This window comes from Mauremys mutica, chromosome 7 (genome assembly GCF_020497125.1).
Source record: "Mauremys mutica isolate MM-2020 ecotype Southern chromosome 7, ASM2049712v1, whole genome shotgun sequence".
NCBI lineage: Eukaryota > Metazoa > Chordata > Testudines > Geoemydidae > Mauremys > Mauremys mutica.
Window position 1 is genome coordinate 61,171,181 of NC_059078.1, and position 21,200 is coordinate 61,192,380.

Sequence of the window (21,200 nt, forward strand, 5' to 3'; positions counted from 1 at the left end):
AGACAAGTTTCCGAGAGTGCACAGAGCTCTTGCTCAGGTGTGAGAACCGTACTCAGAGTGTCATAGCCAAATAGAAGGTGGAACAGATTGTTTAGCATAAGTAGTTAATTAGACTGTAAGAACTTTAGTACAAGATGTGTCTGCTCCTCTGCATTAGCACAGTGTCTAGAGCAGTGGGGGCCCAGTCTTGGTTTGTCCCTAGGCACTACTGTAACAACATGATTAATACTGAGTCCTGCTGGCAGGGCAGTGGGTGAGGGCAGCCTGTCCTCGAGATAAACCAAGTGCTTCGTTTATCAGAGCTGCATGAGCATTGAAACCACACACATTTTTAAAGCAGGAGTTTAGTTATATGGTGCAAATCAGCTCATTAAATAATTTGCATATGATGTCACATGAAGCTGAACAAAACTTGGCAGCTCTGGTGTTCCTGGGTGCTAATTAATGCCACTTACTTGCATATGTATTTGAGGAGGTTGTAGTTTGCCTGGGGCAGGGTCTTCACCTGTTTAGCCAGCTCTCGGGTGCCCTATGGGAGGAGACAAACAACGAGAACAGTGATGTAGAGCAGGGTGCAGCTTGTTCCTCTGCAGTCAAGGGCAAATCCTCTTCCCTCAGCCAGGCCCATGCCATAAGACACGGAAAGCGGGGTGCTCCATGGAACCCCTGGGTGGGCATGCCCTGTCACCCCCAGCAAATTGGTACCCCCCCTAGGGTGGTGCACTCTACCTCGGGAGGAGAGGAAAAAAGATAATGACATTGCAGATCTGCCAGTTCCACCCTGCCTCCAAATGCACCCATCCCGAGAAGCTGGATGTGTGCAAGCCCCGTGTGCTAGACTCCAAGAGTCTGCACCTGTTTTGCTGCAGGCGATGGCTCCTAACCCCCGGGATGTTACCTGCACAATACTGCCTTCAAAACTTGTAAGAATATAAGAGCAGCCAGACTGGGTCAGACCAATGGTCCATCTAGCTCAGTAACCTGTCTTTCAACAGTGGCCAATGCCAGGTGCCCCACAGGGAATGAACAGAACAGGTAATCATCAAGTGATCCACCCCCTGTTGCCCATTCCCAGCTTCTGGCAAACAGAGGTTAGAGACACTTCAGAGCATGGTTTTGCATCCCTGCCCATCCTGGCTAGACCTATCCTCCATGAACTTATCTAGTTCTTTTTTTGAACTCTGTTATAGCCTTGGTCTTCACAGCATCCTCTGGCAAGGAGTTCCACAGGTTGACTGTGTGTTGTGTGAAGAAATACTTCCTTTTGTTTGTTTTAAACCTGCTGCCTATTACTTTCATTTGGTGACCCCTAGTTCTCATGTTATGAGGAGTAAATAACACTTCCTTATTCACTTTCTCCACACCAGTCATGATTTTATAGACCTCGATCACGTCCCCCCTTAGCCATCTCTTTTCCAAGCTGAAAAGTCCCAATCTTATTCATTTCTCCTCATATGGAAGTTGTTCCAGACCCCTAATAATTTTTGTTGCCCTTTTCTGTACCTTTTCCAATTCCAATAGCTCTTCATGTGCACAGCTGAGGGTGGGGGGGGGGGCTAGAATTTGCAAACTCAATTCCCGCCATCATTTTACCGAGGCACTGATCTGAGAGCGAGATCCCCAGCTCTGCGACCCACTGGCACCTGACCCTCCTCCCCCCCACACCCTTTCCCCCCCAGTCTCCTAGACACTACAGACTCATAGACTTTAAGGTCAGAAGGGACCATTATGATCATCTAGTCTGACCTCCTGCACAATGCAGGCCACAGAATCTCACCCATCCACTTCTATAACAAACCCCTGACCTATCTCTGAGTTACTGAAGTCCTCAAATTGTGGTTTGAAGACCTCAAGCTGCAGAGAATCCTCCAGCAAGTGACCCGTGCCCCATGCTGCAGAGGAAGGCGAAAAACCTCCAGGGCCTCTGCCAATCTGCCCTGGAGGAAAATTCCTTCCCGACCCCAGATATGGCGATCAGTTAAACCCTGAGCATGTGGGCAAGACTCACCCGCCAGCACCCAGGAAAGAATTATCTGCAGTAACTCAGATCCCAACCCATCTAACATCCTATCACAGACCACTGGGCATACTTACCTGCTGATAATCAAAGATCAATTGCCAAAATTACGCTATCCCATCATACCATCCCTTCCATAAACTTATCAAGCTTAGTCTTAAAGCCAGATATGTCTTTTGCCCCCACTACTCCCCTTGGAAGGCTGTTCCTGAACTGCACTCCTCTGATGGTTAGAAACCTTCATCTAATTTCAAGTCTAAACTTCCTAGTGTCCAGTTTATATCCATTTGTTCTTGTGTCCAGTGATGAGCTGCCAAAATATTAACAACCGGTTCCCTTCTCCTCACCTCATGAGGGGGTCGTGCCCCCCCCGGGGGGGGTCGTGCCCCATCCAACCCCCCATGTTGCTTGACACACCCCCTGGGACCCCGACCCATCCCCCCCTTCCCTGTCCCCTGACTGCCCCTTGCAGCCCCATCCAACCCCTCCTCTCATTCTTGATGCCCCCCCGGGACTCCTGCCCCATCCAACCACCCCTTCTCTCTGTCCCTGACTGCCCCCACCACCTCATCCAACCCCTGCTCCTTACTGATTGCCCCCCGGGACCCTTGCCCCCATTCAATCCCCCTGTTCCCTGCCCTCTGACCGCCCTGACCCCTATCCACCCCCCCACAACCCACCGAACACCCCCTCCCTGCTCCCTGCCCCCTTACCACACTGCCTGGGGCCGGGACCGGGTCCGCTCAGCCGGCACCGGGGCCGGAGCCGCGGGGCCCGAATCCCCGGGCCGGGCCGGAGCCGCGGGGCCCAAGCTGGGACGGGTCCGAGCCGTTCAGCCGGGACCAGCCCGAGCCGGTGGTGCTTGGCTGGGACCGGGCTGGGGCGCTCGGCCGGGGCCAGGGGGAGCCGGACTGGGCTGCGTGTGTGCCGTCTCGCCTCCCCCTCCCCTCGTGCCCGGCTTACCTGCCTGCTGCTTGTTTCAGGCTTCCCGCGAACATTTGATTCACGGGAAGCAGGGGAAGGGGAGGAGAAGGAGGGCAGAGCATTCAGGGAAGAGGGAGAAGTGAGCTGGGGCCGGGGGCTGGGTGGACAGCTGCCCGAGCCTTTGTTAAATTTAAAAGCTTTTTAGAACCGGTTGTCCTGGAACAACCGGTTCTAAAAAGGCTTCTAAATTTAACAACCGGTTCTTGCGAACCGGTGCAAACCGGCTGGAGCTCACCACTGCTTGTGTCCACATTGGTACTAAGCTTAAATAATTCCTCTCCCTCCCTAATATTAATCCCTCTGATATATTTATAAAGAGCCATCATATCCCCCCTCAGCCTTCTTTTGGTTAGGCTAAACAAGCCAAGCTCTTAGAGTCTCCTTTCATAAGACAGGTTTTCCATTCCTCGGATCATCCTAGTAGCCCGTCTCTGAACCTGTTCCAGTTTGAATTCATCCTTCTTAAACATGGGAGACCAGAACCGCACACAGTATTCCAGATGAGGTCTTACAAGCGCCTTGTATAACGGTACTAACACCTCCTTATCTTTACTGGAAATACCTCGCCTGATGCATCCTAAAACTGCATTCGCTTTTTTAATGGCCATATCACATTGGTGGCTCATAGTCATCCTGTGATCAACCAATACTCTGAGGTCCTTCTCCTCCTCTGTTACTTCCAACTGATGCGTCCCCAATTTATAACTAAAATTCTTGTTATTAATCCCTAAATGCATGACCTTGCACTTTTCATTATTAAATTTCATCCTATTACTATTACTCCAGTTTACAAGGTCATCCAGATCTTCCTGTATGATATCCCGGTCCTTCTCTGTGTTAGCAATACCTCCCAGCTTTGTATCATCTGCAAACTTTATTAGCACATTCCCGCTTTTTGTGCCAAGGTCAGTAATAAAAAGGTTAAATAAGATTGGTCCCAAAACTGATCCCTGAGGAACTCCACTAGTAACCTCCCTCCAGCCTGACAGTTCACCTTTCAGTACGACCCGTTGTAGTCTCCCCTTTAACCAGTTCCTTATCCACCTTTCAATTTTCATATTGATCCCCATCTTTTCCAATTTAACTAATAATTCCCCATGTGGAACCGTGTCAAATGCCTTACTGAAATCAAGGTAAATTAGATCCACTGCGTTTCCTTTGTCTAGAAAATCTGTTACCTTCTCAAAGAAGGAGATCGGGTTGGTTTGGCACAATCTACCTTTTGTAAAACCATGTTGTATTTTGTCCCAATTACCACTGACCTCAATGTCCTTAACTACTTTCTCCTTCAAAAATTTTTCCAAGACCTTACATACTACAGATGTCAAACTAACAGGCCTGTAGTTACTCGGATCACTTTTTTTCCCCGTTCTTAAAAATAGGAACTATGTTAGCAATTCTCCAGTCGTATGGTACAACCCCTGAGTTTACTGATTCATTAAAAATTCTTGCTAATGGGCTTGCAATTTCATGTGCCAGTTCCTTTAATATTCTTGGATGAAGATTATCTGGGCCCTCCAATTTTGTCAAACCCTACTCTCTACATCTCCCGATTTCATGAGCACAAATTCTGCCACTGCCCTTAGGCAAGGCACTGCACCTCGGTGCCTCAGTTTCCCCACCTGTAACACAGCACTTACACTAGCCCTGTCTTGCAGAGGAGCAGAATAATGACCCTTTGCACTTCCATGCATCTTCCATGCAAGAATCTCAAGGCACTGTACAATGGATTTAGCCTCAACAGCCCCTGGAGAGGTAGGGAAGTATTATTCCCATTTTACAAGCAGGGAAACTGAGGTGCAAAGAGGCAACAGGACTCCTCCATGGCAACACTGTGGTAGAATCAGGAAAAGAACCCAGGAGTCCTGACATCGAGTTTCATGCCTAACAGGCAGTCCTACTCAGAGCAGTGACTGCAAAAATGGCTTTGTGGGGCTTCTTGTTTAGCGCCTTTCTATGGGACTTGACCAAATGTTGTCACTTTATTAGTAAAGTGGGGGACTGGGAAAAATAAGCAGAGTGGTAGAGCACCCCCCCACTCCTGTAGCTTGCCCTAGCCTACCCCCGGGTCCCCATGAGCCAATGTGCACTGCACCCCATGAAGCTGGGATCCACACCTCTTGGAATATACAGACCTTGTACACCCCCTACCCAATCTTGCCTCAGTTTGTGCAGCAGAACCTCACTGGTTCTGCTGGAAAGTGACCGCTGCATCTGCATAGTAAGCAGCAGGAGTTACCCTGAACGGAGTGCCTGGGCTGTTCCCCATTCTGAAATACCCTGCTTGGAATTTTCTGGAAAAAAAACATCCCATTCAGTTGGGGAAAGAGAAATGGGCTGGGGGAGGGACGACAATGACACACACTTGTGTTTTATGAAGTGAAACAAGCTACGCGCTCTGCAGTTCACCACATGAGCAGACTGATTCCTCCAGCATAAAAAGCACATACTGTCCAAAATGAAGAGGTTGAAAAATTCCGTACATCAACCACCGGTAGATACCGATCAAGTCACTAAACCTTTACTGCTTGAGTCAGCGCTCATTAAAGTCAATGGAAACTGTCCAATGGACTTTGATGGGTGGTGGACAGTGCCTCAGCTAGTTATGATTACCGCTCTTTTCAATTTGCCCTTAGATACCAATGCAATTTGACCAGCTTATTTGCTTGCTTAGCTACCAGTTTGCTATGAACAGTGCAACTGATGTCTGGGCAGGAACGCAGGTTTTAGAAACGGACAAGCAACTACTCCATTTTCTGTGATTTTACTTCTTACATTCCTCATGCAATGCGCTGTGATAACCTTCTTCATAACCATAGATTTGGGGTAGACAGCTGGATTTTCACACTAAACGAGAGGAGAGAAGGCCTGTGACATGTTGCAACTTCCTCAGAGAGATTTAACGAACCCCTCCACAGCAGACGATTAGAAGAACCGCACCTCGCTTTTTCTTCTCCGCATCGCAGAAATCAAGCTGCAGCTGAACTGAAGGTGAAAGGTTCTATAGGCCATTGCCTGCCCTCCAGTCCCTTCTTGTGCCGACAGACCATTTGAGGACACTAAGTTATATTAATTAAATTAATAATTGGAGATATACCAATCTCCTAGAACTGGAAGGGACCTTGAAAGGTCATTGAGTCCAGCCCCCTGCCTTCACTAGCAGGACCAAGTACTGATTTTTGCCCCAGATCCCTAAATGGCCCCCTAAAGGATTGAACTCACAACCTTGGGTTTAGCAGGCCAATGCTCAAACCACTGAACTATCCCTACTTATTAAGTAGTGATGGGAAAACTTTAAAAAAAAAGAGCTACTTTTCACAGGTTAGGGAAAACATTAGATAAATTCAGAAAAGCTTAAGAGAATCATCCAAAGAAAGAGAAAAACACCCTTCTTGTAATATTTCACTACTTCTGCTTCCATTCCCAGCCCAATCCAGTAAGTTCCAAGATGTTGAGCGAGGGGAAATCTAGTTATTAAAAAGGAAAATTTAAAGGTCAAGATTTCCAAAAGTGACTAGCTGGATGCTTTAATATCTGGAAGTTCAACTTGAGACACCTTAAAAGGGTCAGAGAAAGCGGGTGCTTAGCACTTCCTGAAAATCAGGCCTATTTAATGGTGTCAAGAATGGTGGCACCCAAAAATCACTAGTCAGCTGTGAAAATGCCAGCCATAGATGTTTGAACCTCCGAAAAGGTTCGATTCAGGTACAGTTGTAGTTTGGGATGAAAGTTCAGCTCAGTTTTTAAAGGGATTTTAAACAAGTTATTTTACCATATTTTTAGAGACGGGACTGATCTACAAGAAATTGAACTAACAGGGCAAATTCTTCCCTGGCTTTCACTCTGTGCAACCCTATTCGCTTCAAAGGTATCAGTCAGGGCAGAATCTGGCTTTGTGTGTTGATAAATTGCTCCATGCCATGGCCCCACAGGACTGAGCAGAGGGCTTTGCAATGGGAGCTGCACCTGATCCTTCTCTCATCAGTTAGAGGGTCAGTTTGATTCTGGGCCCAAAGCCGGTAGACAGAGAAAATGGGGTTAGAAAGATGGCGTCCATGGACTGATCAAGGTGCAGATATTTGCAAGATAAAACTTCTACCTTTACTGCTGCAGACTTTGCAGAAGCACTCGTCATTCTGTCACAAGCTGGCATCCACTGACACTGAGACCAACCGCTGTTGAAAGCCTGAAAGCACCACCACCACAGGAAAGTGTGAAAGCCACTTGCCTGAATGCTAAGAGCGCTAGGCAGAAACGGTCCAATAGCACTGGGCATGCGTGATGGCTGGGATTGCCCATGAGGGCCAATTAGCTCCGGTACTCTTTCACTTACCAGTGCAGTGTGTTTTCTTAATGGCTCAACCCTCTGGAGTGATACTAATGTAAACTACAGTGTTTTGCACCAATCCTACAGGAGACTGCTTCACAAGGACTGGTTTCAGGAATCTCCAAGTTGCAAAACAGATTAAGGCTAACATGGGAGCCTCCAGATTGGGCTAGGAGAACCAGGTTCAGCAAAGTCACTCAAATCTTTGCCCCAAGCACTAAACTGAATCCCCTTTTTATATGTTTTAAACTATTTACTAGCTTATAAATTCCATGAGTGCTGGGTTCCATGTGGAAGTGGAGAGGCCAAAAATACTACCAGGAGAGCGCAACCTGAATCAGATAATTTTTTAAAAAGTTTCAAAGTGTTCCTCCAATTTTTCATTCTCATGCACCTGGGCACTGCCCTGCACTGGCTGAGACCAGAACCAAAGTGCCAAAATACCCTGAGAAAGGCTGTACTCCTGCCATTGTCCCATTTACAGCGCTACAGCCACACCAGGGCACCTGGAGGCTTTACCATCGTTCAAGGACACTGTTAAAAACCTGTCTGCATTATAGCAGCCACACTGGGGTTGTACCAGAGCTGAGGGGCCTGGATCACTGTTGGAAGAGAAGCTGTTACACAGAGAGCCTGTGGTGAAAGCAACTGACCTGCGGAGCTCTGGGCAATTGGATAACAAACCCAAAGTTTAGGACAGCTCCCGAGGCTGGTTTGCTGCAGTTGGTGAGGGCAGATGCATTGAGCAGTACTAAATGTTTTATACAATGATACCCATCTCTGTTCAAAACAGAACAGCCCAAAGGGTCAATAGAGACATTTTTAGTGGGGTAAATTTTAAATGAAGAAAGCTTCACTTAAAAGTTTTTGGCCAAAAAATTTCAGTTCCCATGGGAAATTTCAAACTGCTTCAAAACCAACTTTTTGAAACAAAACAAAAAGTTTTCATTTCAATATAACAGGTTTTTCAAGCAAAATTTTTTGTTAGTTCTGTTTTGAATTGACCTTTTGACTTAAAATGTCATTTTTTTCAGTTTCAAACAAATTAAATGAAAAGACATTTTGACTTTTTAAGTCAAAACATCCAATTCAAAACAAAGATTTTCATTTCGTTCAGAAAAATTGAAAAACTGATGGCTGAAGTCAAAACGAACATTTGTTTTTGGGAGTGTTGATTCAAAACTAACTTTGGTTTCAAAATTCCCCAGGGGAAACCTGACATTTTTCATCAGAATCAACATTTTCCCCAGGAAAAACTTCAGTTTCAATGAAACTGCATTTTTCAGCAAGAGAACCTTCCACACAAAGTTCAGCCAGCTCGATGAGCCAGTGCAGTGTTTCATGTTAAACTGTGCTACCCACTCCACTGGGCACGGAACGACTGGGGAAAATCCCTGTCTGTTCTGCGTGTGTTCCCGTTCCTTCAAGGAAACGACCCACACTGAGACTCCAAATATTCTTGACAACTCAGAAGTTGTGACAAGTGCATTTTCAGTAGTGGCTTAAAGAGACACCGCCAAGGCATGAGCAATGCTCTATGCCAGACAGAATAATACAATATAATTCTGTCTAGCTTCATTCACACAAAAGCAACTCAGATGCTACTTCCCAGACAATTGCAGCCAGTACAGACAAATACAGGCCAACTGTGTTGGTTATAAACTAAATGAGGATATAAAATGATGTTTGCCAAACTTGGCATTGAGTCTGCTCTTGTGTAACAGGCTTCAGGAATCCAAATCTCTCTCCCCAGTCTGTGCAGGTTAAACCCAGTCCACATTACCACCAAACTAAACCAGCTAAAGTGCTGCTGCTTTTCACAGGCAGCAGAGCAGCTGTGCTAGTGTCATAGCGTAAGAAATCTGTGTGCTGAATACAGAATCCAGGCCTGGAAGCTGTACCACATGCTTTGCAAATGGTGGCCACACTTATACATCCTCAGCAGGGATTGAATCCGGGACCATCAGCATCTCTACACAGACCTTTGCTACTTGAACTAGAGCGTAACTAACTGTGTAACTCGCTGTAAGTAGCAGGTTTGTATTATAGGCCACTAGGAGCAGCCAATAGAGGGAGATACGGGCCTGTACTATGGACCACACATACATGAAAAGAACAGGAGTACTAGTGGCACCTGTTCTTTTTGCTGATACAGACTAACACGGCTGCTACTCTGAAAACACATACATGGCAGAGGTGATCAAACCCAAGACTGTTGACTCCACAGGCATCTGTTCTTCGGCTGACACTAGAATCAGGCTTATAAAATCCCCACTTAGAAAGTGACAGTCACACAGACGACAGCAGCTCTGACATGCCATCCAGTAGAGAGCTCAGATATCACAGTGACAGGAGCAGGACTCTTGGATCAGATCTATCCCTTTGTCAAACATCCTGCCCCTCCTAACAAGTCCATGGGAGAAACGACCCTCCCGAATCTCCACCACCGCCAGAGAGCTGGAGGGCTCCTTCAGTCCCTTCCATTGCTTGGAATAAGATAGGGAAGAAGCTGAAAAAAAGACCCTCAAATGAAAGGTGCTGTAGAGGTGCTAAGTGTAATGTCCCATCATACCCACATGGGAGAATATAATTTGCCCTTTTCTGGCTCCTTTCCTCTGAAAAACTCAAAGCCCTTTACAAACGTCCGTTCGAAAAACCTCCCCATACCCGTGAGGTAGGAATTATTATCCCCAAGGAAGAGATGAGACACTGAGGCAAAGGGACTTGTCCTAAATCACAGGAGCAGAGCCGGAAATAAAACCCAGCTCTCCTGACTCTCCGTTGTTACTGCAATGCCTAGAGAACAGGGCTGCGAAGGAAGAAACAGTCATAGCCCAAGAGTACATAAAAACGTGCACAATGGACACAAAACCACAGGATTTCAAGACTAACCTGCGAAAGACGCCGGCTCCAAGCTGGAGCTTACAAGGTTAAGGCCTGATTCAAAGCCTGTCAGAGTCACAGGGAAGGTTCCCACGGACTTCAGTGGGCTTTGGCTCAGGCCCTGGAGGAGAAAATGGAGAGGCTGTTGTTCATTGAGTCGCGAGGCTCCAGGAATGGCACTGAGGGTAAAAGGAGGAAGGACAGAAGGAGCACTAACCTCTCCCTTGTCCTTGGAAAGCAGCTGTCCACATGACAGGAAGTCTTCATATTTGGCAAAGGGGATGACGGGCTCTGGCAGCTCTCGGAGATAAAGCTTCAGGAGGGACGCCACGGTGTGAACATCTGTGTTGCTGCAACAGGAGGAAAGAGGGGTGAATTTTAGAAACCTGCACGCTGACTGCCCCATAAGCCCTATGCATCTCTTCTGGAAGGGATGCAGGGAGGCAGCTAACAGGTCCTTCTTATGATGTATGAAAGGGCAGGCCCTGCGGAGTGAAGGAGGAGGGCACTCTGGCCACATGTCCAACCAACATGGGCTAGTCTACCTGAGGGAGTCATAAAACCCTCGGGCAGGGAGCCCACACATACTTTCGCTATAGCCTGCCCCAGAATTCATGCCCTCACTCCTCACCACACAGTGTGACAGAGATAAAGCATTAGATCAGAGAGGAAAGTGCCTCCATTGCTCAGCTGCTTACAGGTGCGTCCTGTTGGTGACGGGGAAAATCTCCAGATCTATCAGGGAGAGAGGGTGAAGCCAGGTGAGCGGGGGAAGCAGGATGGTGGGTGGTGGACACTCTTGTGAAGTGGGGAGAGCAGAGAAAGGTGGTGCCCAGGTAAGTGTGCCGTTGTGACTGCTGTGCTGAAAATAAAGCTTTGTACCTTCTAAAAACCAAACTGATCCAGCGTTTGGCATGATAGTGTAACCTTTGCTGCTTCTGATAGCCGTCGCTCTCCCCAGCCAGTGCCCATCGCTGTGACTGTCAGAGCAGAATACAGCCATTCTGAGCTGTGTCTGCCTTGCGTGCTGTACAGCAGGTGACACTCCTGCCTGGGTTCGCCCCTTTGGCTTTGGGGCCCTCTGCCTCCAAGCCATGCCATTTGGCACTTGCTGTTTCATACTCTAAACTGGAGCACTAGCCCAGTGTGTCTCTGCTCCACTCACACAGCTCCTATCGCTCCGCTCAGGGTTCTGCTTTCTGGGTCATCCAGACAAGATGACCATGCTGGGGACAAATTGCTAAAGGAGAACAAAAGAATTGCACAAGCATGTAGGGACAAAATCAGAAAGGCTAAGGCAAGAAATGAGTTATACCTAGCAAGCGACATGAAAGGCAGTGAGAAGAGGTTCTTTAAATACATTAGGAGTAAGAGGAAGATGAAAAATGTAGGTCCTCCATTTAGCAGGGAAAGAGAGCTAGTAACTGAGAACATCAAGAAGGTGGAAGTGTTTAATACTTCCACCTTTTGCTCAGCTCCTAGGCGGAGGCGTGGACAGGCTGCTCTGTGCGCTGCCTCCAACCAGAGCACTGGCTTCGCAGCTCCCATTGGCTGGGAGCCACCGCCAATGGGAGCTGCAAGAGTGGTACCTGCAGGCTGAGGCAGCGCATACGGCTGCCTGGCCACAGCCTCTGCCTAGGAGCTGAGCGAGGGGGATTTCGCTGCTTCCAGGGAGCCCCCCAGGTAAGTGCTGCCCAGAGCCCACCTCACCCCAGCCTGTGCCCCAATCCCCTGCCACCTCCCACACCCAACTCTGCTGGCAGTGGCCCGAGACTGCCCCAGCAGTGGCCAGTGCGACTAGTGCAGGAGCTGCCCGAGCTGCCCCTGAACCAGGCGCACCGGCCACTGCAGAAGTCACGGAGATCACAGAAAGTCACAAAAACTGTTACTTCCGTGACAAACTCACAGCCTTAGCCATGCTTAATTGTTCTCCATGTCCACTGAACGCAGAAGTAGTAGTAATGGGCTAAATCTGCAGCAAGGGAGATTTAGGCTGGATATTGGGAAAAACTTTCTAACTATAAAGAATAGTTAAGCACTAGAATAGGCTTCCAAAGGAGATTGTGGAATCCCACCCCCCATCACTGGAGGTTTATAACCAGTTAGACAAACACCTGTCAGGGATGGTCTAGATTTACTTGGTCTCACCTCACTGTAAGGGACTGGATTTGATGACCTCTTGAGGGACCTCTCAGACCTACATTTCTATGGTTTTAGAATGTTTTTGTATTATTCTTGATCCCCTTCCTTGTGCATCCTAGTATCCTGTTTCCTTTTTTGGCTGTAGCTGCACATTAAGCAGAGGTCTTCATTGAGCTGTCAACAATGACACCAAGGTCACTTTCTTGAGTGAAGAGAGCTAATTAAAACCCTGTAAGGTTTGAGAAATTTCTATTCTTCCCTCCCATGTGCCTTACTTTGCATTTATCAACATTGAATTTTATTTGCCATTGTGTTGCCCATTCCCCTAGCTTGTTGAGGTTGCTCTGACTGTTTCTTACCAATGCTCTCTGGTCCTGCCTAAACTAAATAACTTTGTTTCCTCTGCAAATTTTCCTACCCTGCTGCTCGCCCCCCTTTCCAGATCATTTGTAAGCAATCAATTAGCTGAAATAAATCAAGTAAAGGACACAGACCTTAGTTTGGAACCATAGTGCCCCCGGCTGTTAACCTTTTACCATGATGAAAATTGACCATTACGCCTGCTCTTTTCCTTCTGACTCCTAGCCAGGGTTTGATCCATGGCAACACTTTGCCTCTCACCCCTGACTACTCTAGTGGTACTACAGGAGCCCCTTGCGTGAGGCCTTTTGGAAGTGTAAATACATTACAGCAAGTGGCTCTCCTTTTCTGGCTCCCCTGCTCTGACATGTTCAAAGTCTTCTAAGAAAGGTGCACCCGGTGACAATGGAGAACTAGAGGGGTGGTGCTGAGCACCTCAAATCCTTGTCTTTGCGATAACGCCCCATTCTATTTTGTTTGGTTGCTTTTTCATCAGTTTTTGTAACATTAACAACTCCATCCAACCTCTCAGTTTTTGCTCTTTCATGCAAGACACACCGCTGTGGATCTCAGGGGTTACTGAAAAGCCATGGTTTCCGTGCAGCAGATTAGCATCAACCCTCTGGCTCTATCACCCATGCATTTCCAGCCGTTCTAATAACTATCCTGTGAGGTACCGTAGCTTATCACATTCAGGGCTGGATTAAATTAGATGGGAGTCTGCAGATGTTATCCTTTTGGGTTCCCCCTCGGTGCATATTCAGTTCTTTCCCTTTACTGTTTTACCACCACCCTGCCTGATGCCAAACACTCTGTTGTTAAAGTACCTTGGTTATTTCAGTTCCAGGTTTAAAACGTGATAGACCAATTGTAAAGCTGCATGAAAGCCGAAGCAAACAAAACCATTTTAATTTCAACACATAACTGGTAGTAATAAATATAGTAATGCCATAGCATTAACTAACTAAATTACCTACAGCAGTGGTATTCAAGGACATTTTCTGGTAGGCTGGATAAAGCAAGGTCCAAATCTTGGCAGGCCAAATGACTCTTCAGGTGTTTGCTCTCTAATGAGCCTGCCATCAGCCAGGGATCGCAACATTTCAAGAGTTGTGTGCCGGGTGGTATTTATTAATCTCAAAATAAAAGGTTAATTGTGCCAGCATACAATATTTCAGTGAAATCTTGCAAACAAATAATTATACAGATACACTGCAATAAGATTCAAACAGCATGCTATTAATTCTATTAAAACTAATTAAAATTAGAAGTTAAACTCCCAAGAAATAAACTGACATCTAATTTCCTTTTCTTATTGACCGAAATGTTGACACTCATTCATACAGTCCCTTTTTTGGAAAAGTACTGAGCAGCACACAATCCAGTTATCTAAAGAAAGCATGTCAGTTATGGATCACTTTGTGTTGTGCAAGTATCTAATTACTGTATATATTTGTTCATAAGCCGGATATTTTTGGTAAAAAAGTGATGCATCAAAGAGCGGGGTCGGCTGATAAACCAACATTTGATGATTTTAAACTCTATGGAATCATTGAATTGAACATCTAATACATTGTTGTTTTGTTTATCTGGAGCATCTGCAGGCATGGTGCCCCTCGGCTCCCTGTGGCTGCGGTTCGCCATTCCCAGCCAATGGGAGCTGAGGGGCTCCGTGCCTGTGAATGCTCCAGGTAAACAAAATGTCCAGTCCCACTAGCGGCTTACCCTAACGGGCCAGGAGCCAAAGTTTGCCAGCCCCTGAAATATAGAGTTAGCTTATGAAAGGGACATACAGTTTTTGCTATTTTTACCTAACCACCTTGGGGGGTTGGCTTATAAACGAACAGGCTAATGAACGAGTACACGTAAGTGCCTGATTAAAAGTGCACCACTGGAAGACAAAATGAACCAATACAATCTAGCGCCAATACGTTTAAATGTAAATGACATGTTTCTAAATTAAAGACATGGGATGAGGGTAAACACTGGGAAAACAAATTGAAGTGCATCTGCCCAGTCCCAATCAATTCATCCCCCAGTTTCCATCAGTTCTGCCTCTATCTGCCACCCCGCTATCTGCCCAACCCACCATCAGCTGTGCCCCCCTCATAATTCCTCTTCTGCTACCACGTGGGTTCTTCAAACCCCTCCAGGCTGCAGCAGGGCCCCCTCCTCCTTCCAGACAGAGGGGAGCTCCAGGTGTTCTTCATACCCCTCCTCCTTCCCAGGCCAGGAGTTACAGGGAGATTGGGGCAGGAGCAGGGGGGCATCCTTGCTCCTAGGAGGGGAGGGCAGAAGAGGGCCCAGAGCCATCATGAGTTGCCAGGCTCCTTCTGCTCCCTCTCCTCCCGTCCCCTTCTGTGAGGGGCCACAGCTCCTCTGCTCCTCCCCGCGCCACATGTAACAGTTTGAGGGTGCTGTGTGCAAACGAGGCCTCTTAGCAAGGTTTGGGACTGGCATAAAGGGGATTTCTTTCACCCCTGTGCAACCCCAAAAGCAAGTGACTGAATCTCACTCTCAGCTGCAGAAAAACATTCACCCCTGGGCGAGACCATGCCAGGACGCTCTCAGACAAGGACAGAAAAGGCCGGGAGGAACGGAAGCTGAAACCCAGCCTTGGCTCTACTGTGTGATGCTCTTGCCTGTCCACTGCCCACAGCCTTCACTATACACGGTGCCCTCCTCTTGCCCATGTGCTCCTCTCTGCCTTAGCTTTACTGTGCACTACCCCCGTCTTCACCACACTGTCCACTCCCCTCCCCCTTAGCAATGCTGGGCACTCCCCTGGCCCATGTGCACCCCTCCACCAAAGCTCAGGCTCATAGATTTTAAGACCAGAAGGGACCATCATGATGATCTAGTCTGACCGCCTGTACATTGCACAGAACCTTGCCACTCACCCCTGCAATTGAGCCCTAACCTCTGGCTGAGTTATGGAAGCCCTCAAATCATGGTTTGAAGACTTCAAGTTACAGAGAATCAGTCATTTACACTAGTTTAAATCTGCAAGTGACCAGTGCCCCATGCTGCAGAGGAAGACAAACTCCCCGCCAGGGTCTCTGCCAATGTGGACACAAGAACAAACGGATATAAACTGGATACTAGGAAGTTTAGACTTGAAATTAGACAAAGGTTTCTAACCATTAGAGGAGTGAAGTTCTGGAACAGCCTTCCAAGGGGAGAAGTGGGAGCAAAAGACATATCTGGCTTCAAGACTAAGCTTGATAAGTTTATGGAGGGGATGGTATGATGGGATAGTGTAATTTTGGCAATTAATTGATCTTTGATTATTATCAGGTAAGTATGCCCAGTGGTCTGTGATAGGATGTTAGATGGGGTGGGATCTGAGTTACTACAGGGAATTCTTTCCTGGGTGCTGGCTGGTGAGTCTTGCCCACATGCTCAGGGTTTAACTGATCGCCATATTTGGGGTCGGGAAGGAATTTTCCTCCAGGGCAGATTGGCAGAGGCCCTGGAGGTTTTTCGCCTTCCTCTGCAGCATGGGGCACAGGTCACTTGCTGGAGGATTCTCTGCACCTTGAGGTCTTTAAACCACGATTTGAAGACTTCAATAACTCAGACATAGGTTAGGGGTTTGTTACAGGAGTGAGTGGGTGAGATTCTGTGGCCTGGCGTTGTGCAGGAGGTCAGACTAGATGACCATAATGGTCCCTTCTGACCTTAAGTCTATGAATCTATGAAATTCCTTCCTGACACCAAATATGGTGATAGTTAGACCCTGAGCATGTGGGCAAGACCCACCAGCCAGACTCCGGGGAAAGAATTCTCTGTAGTAACTCAGAGCCCTCCTCATCCAGTGTCTCATTGCTGGCCACTGGAGATATTTATTGCTAGCATTCGCAGATCGGCCACGTGCCATTGTAGGCAATCCCATCATATTATCCCCTCCATAAAATTTATCAAGCTCTTTCTTCATACCAGTTAGATTTTTTTGCCCCCACTGGTCCCCTTGGAAGGCTGTTCCAGAGCTTCGCTCCTCTGATGGCTAGAAACCTTGGTCTAATTTCAAGCCTAAACTTGGTGATGGCCAGTTTATAGCCATTTGTTCTTGTGTCCACATTGGTGCTTAACTTAAATAACTCCTTTTCTGCCCTGGTATTTATCCAATTGCTGTATTTAGGGAAAGCAATCATATCTCCCCTCAGCCTTCCTTTGGTTAGGCTAAACAAGCCAAGCTCTTTGAGTCTCCTTTCATAAGACAGGTTTTCCATTCCTTGGATCACCCTAGTAGCCCTTCTCTGCACCTGTTCCTGTTTAAATTCATCCTTCTTAAACATGGGAATCTAGAACGGCACACAGTATTCTAGCTCTTTTAGTGATTTCAGATGTTAGTCTCTAAGGTGCCACAAGTACTCCTGTTCTTTTAGCTGTTAGTAGGGGAGCCTTAGTGCTGGTGCACTCAGAACCACTAATCTAAAGTAGGTATCAGTGATTTCAGCCCTGCAGCATGTAACAAGACTCCTCATGGAGTCAAAATTAGCTCTGCTATCACACTGGAGAGGTCAAAGTTCCCCCAGAAGGAACCCATCCTATCAAGCATCCATCCCTGTCCCCATCCTCTCTCAATTCTCTGGGCTTTGGAACCCATGTCTCTTGCCTAGCGAGTGCTACACAGTTGAGGGCTTGTCCTTCCATCATAAAATGCCAAGTACAGTTCTACTGTCCTTGATTCACGTAACCAGGATAACTACACTTTATTTACTCCTGCCCCAATAACAAAGAGACTGGGGATCCCACAGCAGCCAAAGTGACCATTTCGGCAAGCAGTCCCATCATGCTAGGCGGGGTGGGTGTGTCCATGCAAACGAGATCAGCCCCTGAAGTCCTTTTCCACAGCTCACCACCAGATGTCAGGGTAGAGCTCATTCTGACTCCGCTTACAAATATAAAATAAACTCCAAACCAAAATCCTAGAACAAAGCCCACAAAACAAACATTTCTCTCCCTCCCTGCATTGGCAGGCCCCTTCTAGCCTCTCCCTGGCTGGAGTCCCAGTCCTGACTCCCAAGACTCTGTTACACCCTGCTCACTCCTAACAGTCTAAGATCCCTGAGGATTCCCACTCTCTACAGCTTTCCTGCAGAGATGGGTTTATGTTTTCTTCCAGGTTAGTAATAAAAATGTTAAACAACATAGGGCCAAAAAACAATTCCTGCAACCAACACAACTGCTCAATGATGATTTCCCATTTACAATTACATTTTGAGACCAATCAGTTAGCCAGTTTTAATCCTTTTAATGTGTGCCATGTTAATTTTATATCATCCTAATTTTTTAAATCAAAATGCCATGCAGTACCAGATCAAATGCCTTACAGAAGTCTAAGCATACAACAGTACACTATTACCATTATCAACCAAACTTGTAATAAAAAAAATCTGATTTGTTTGAAAGGATCTATTTTCCATAAGCCCCTGTTAATGGGCATTAATTATATTAACCCCCTTTAATTCTTTATTCATTGCATCCCATTTCACCCCCTCCATTATCTTGCCCTGGATCAATGTCAGACTGACATGGGTATAAATACCCGGGTCATCTCATTTACATGTTTTAAATACTGGCACAAAATGGGCTCTCTTCTAATCTTCTGGAACTTCCCCAGTATTCTAATCAACAACAAAAGTCAAGCAAGCCCCTCAGCCAATTCTTTTAAAACTCCTGGAAGAAAGTTATCTGGATCTACCAATTTAAAATTTTTAAAATTGTTAACTTTAGTAGCTGCTGTGTAACATTTTCCTGAGATACTAATGGTAAAGGTGTTATCACACGACGAGACTACATCATCTGGCTTTTACCCATATACAGAAAAAAATATTTATTCAATACTTCTCCTTTTCTGCTTTATTATTGATAATTCTACCATTTCCATCTAGTTATGGGCCAGTACTATTGTCAGGAATTTTTTTGTTCCTAATATACTTGTATAATGCCTTGGAGTCCTTTACTCTGCTGGCCATAGCTTTGCTTCCTTTATCAATTTTCTACAATTCTTAGCTTCTGATTTATATTCCTTACTATCAACTTTCCCTTTGTTCCATTTGTTTTATACACACACACACACACACACACACACACACACAATGTAAATAAGTAATCATGACTTGATCACATTTATAATGTGCAAACAGAATAAAGTCCAGTCCAGTGAGATACACACACACACACACACACACACACACACACACACACACAGAGGAAGCTTTAAAAAGGCCAATTTCACAAAGCAGGAAACAATTTTGAGTCAGATCTGCTGACAGGAATAATTTAATCAGAAAAATGGGAGTGATAGTTGGGAATTGTTATAAGAACATTTTACTTAGATGTCCAAAAAGCCAATGGTGAGGAAGAAGGCCATATTAGTTTAAAAAATGACCTGGTTTAAAGGGGCAGTGAAAGCAGCTATAATTATATTCCTCAACCTTGGCTTTTTGGGCATCTAAGTACAATGTTCTTAAAACAATTTATGATTAAATTATTCCTGTCAGCAGATCTGACTCAAAATTGTTTCCTGCTTTGTAAAATTGGCCTTTTTAAAGCACCGCATGTGTGTGTGTGTATATATATATATATATATATATACATATATATATATATATATATATATAATCACTGGACTGGACTTTATTCTGTTTACACATTATAAATGTGATCAAGTCATGATTACTTGTAACTAAGCTACCATTAATTTTTAGTTCTGTGATCAGTTCCCTTTTATCTGTTACGACAAGGTCTAACATAGAGTTCCCCGGGGTTAGCAACACTTTTTGAGTTAGAGGACAATTTCCTACAATATTTAGAAATTCCAGGGATGTTTTAGTACTCGCAGCATGAGACTGCTAGCATATATCACACAAACTGAAGTCCTTGAGGATCATGCACCTTTTTTGCCTACATATTATAGTTAGATGTGTAAGGAGCTGGTCAGCCTGTTCCCCATCCTCTCCCTTCAGCTTTAGCTATACAATGTGCTTTTTCATTGCCTGTCTGCTCCCACCAGCCTTAGCTATTCTGTGCACTCTCATTACCAGTGCACTACCTGAGCCTTAGCTATACTGGGCACGTTAGCTGATCTAATTCTATGAAAAAACAATGCTAATGGATGTGTTTCAGACTTTAATTGGCCAAAGGCAGGATGTTCAGAATTAAGAGGACTGATATGGAGAGTTACGTCAATTTAGCTAAAGGTGTGATTTTAAACCAGTTTAGCTAAACCCGTGCAAACCCCTGTCTAGACACTTATTTTGGTTAACTGTTGCCGCCTTCTTTTTTTTTTTTTTTTTTGGTATAACTTGAGTTGATTAGGAAGAGGTTCATGCTAAACTGAAGTAAGCTACTCAAACTAAGGGCTGGTCTTCACTCGGAGATCAACGCTGCTGCAATCGATGCAGCAGGGATCTGCTAAATCAATGGCAAGCGCTCTCTGGTCGACCCTGGTACTCCAGCTCTCTGAGAAGAGTAAGGGAATTCAACTGGAGAGTGTCTCCCATCAATGCAGCGCAGTGAAGACACCGCTAGCTGGAGTAGTGAAACTTGGGTCCACTTACCCCCACAGTGAAGACAAGCCCTAAGACAAGGGCATCAAAACCGGAGTTTACACCAGTTTACTCCCAAGCTTGCACTGGTTTGGACAATGACAGTCTCCACCGTAGCTAGGCCTCTGCTTCTTGGGCACATGTAAAGAAAGGTCTGATTGTAATACAGGACAACAGTATCTATGCAGCAGAGATGGGCCAGCAAATGGGTGGTCAGAGTCAAAATAGGCTGAAATTGGGGTTCACAGTTTGGGCTCAATTCCAAATCTGGCTTTAGGTTCAGATATGCCAGCAGCAAATTCTCACCAGGCCCAAGAAGGCAGAAAAATCTCCTAGAACCAACTGAGCTCACAAGCTGTGTTATCAGCCTCTCTGCCCCCCTCTTCTCCCTTCCCCTTGGAAAGTACAAGACCCAAGTCTCTTCTGCAAAAGCAAACAGAGCCACTTCTCCCTACATAAAGAGCCAACGTCTGCCCTCTGATAGGCACCTGCAAGTAGGATTGAATTCAGTGGGAGCAGTATCAGGGTGCTGGGGAAGCTTGCCCTAACACTGCCAGGGCTGCACCTGTCCTGGAGCTACAGCTATCCTAGGGCTCGTGTACCAGGGGACAAGCTGAATTAACTAAAGGTGTGAAGTTAAAATGCATTAAAATCCTGTGTGGAAACTCTCATTCAGAAGTAAAATGACCTCAGTTCATTGCAGCTGAATTCCCTGTGAAGCAGGCTGAAGCTAAAGCAAATTAAATTAACTTTACGCCTTTAGCTCATTCATCTTCACTTTCCTGCGTATCCCCGTACAGACAAGCCCTAGGAGACGCGAGAGGAAGGCGTGCACTCAATTGAAGCTTCCCCAAAGCGAAGTGCAGAGGTGGCTTCATGGGGTTTCATTCCCAGCAGCACCATCACGGGCACCCAGAAGAGTGGCAAGTTG

At 46.1% G+C, this 21,200-nt stretch overlaps 1 protein-coding gene across 7 annotated transcripts in view; it reads right to left on the minus strand.

The window, feature by feature from the left end:
- ARHGAP22 (Rho GTPase activating protein 22) overlaps positions 1 to 21,200 on the minus strand; it is a 282,538-nt gene that overhangs the window by 18,550 nt on the left and 242,788 nt on the right. For all 7 annotated transcript variants that reach the window (XM_045025804.1, XM_045025803.1, XM_045025805.1 and 4 more), the window contains 2 exons: positions 10,429 to 10,561; positions 456 to 529 (listed from right to left, as the gene is read on the minus strand). In XM_045025804.1, coding sequence (XP_044881739.1) covers positions 456 to 529; positions 10,429 to 10,561 — 207 coding nt within the window. The remainder of the gene's footprint in view (positions 1 to 455; positions 530 to 10,428; positions 10,562 to 21,200) is intronic.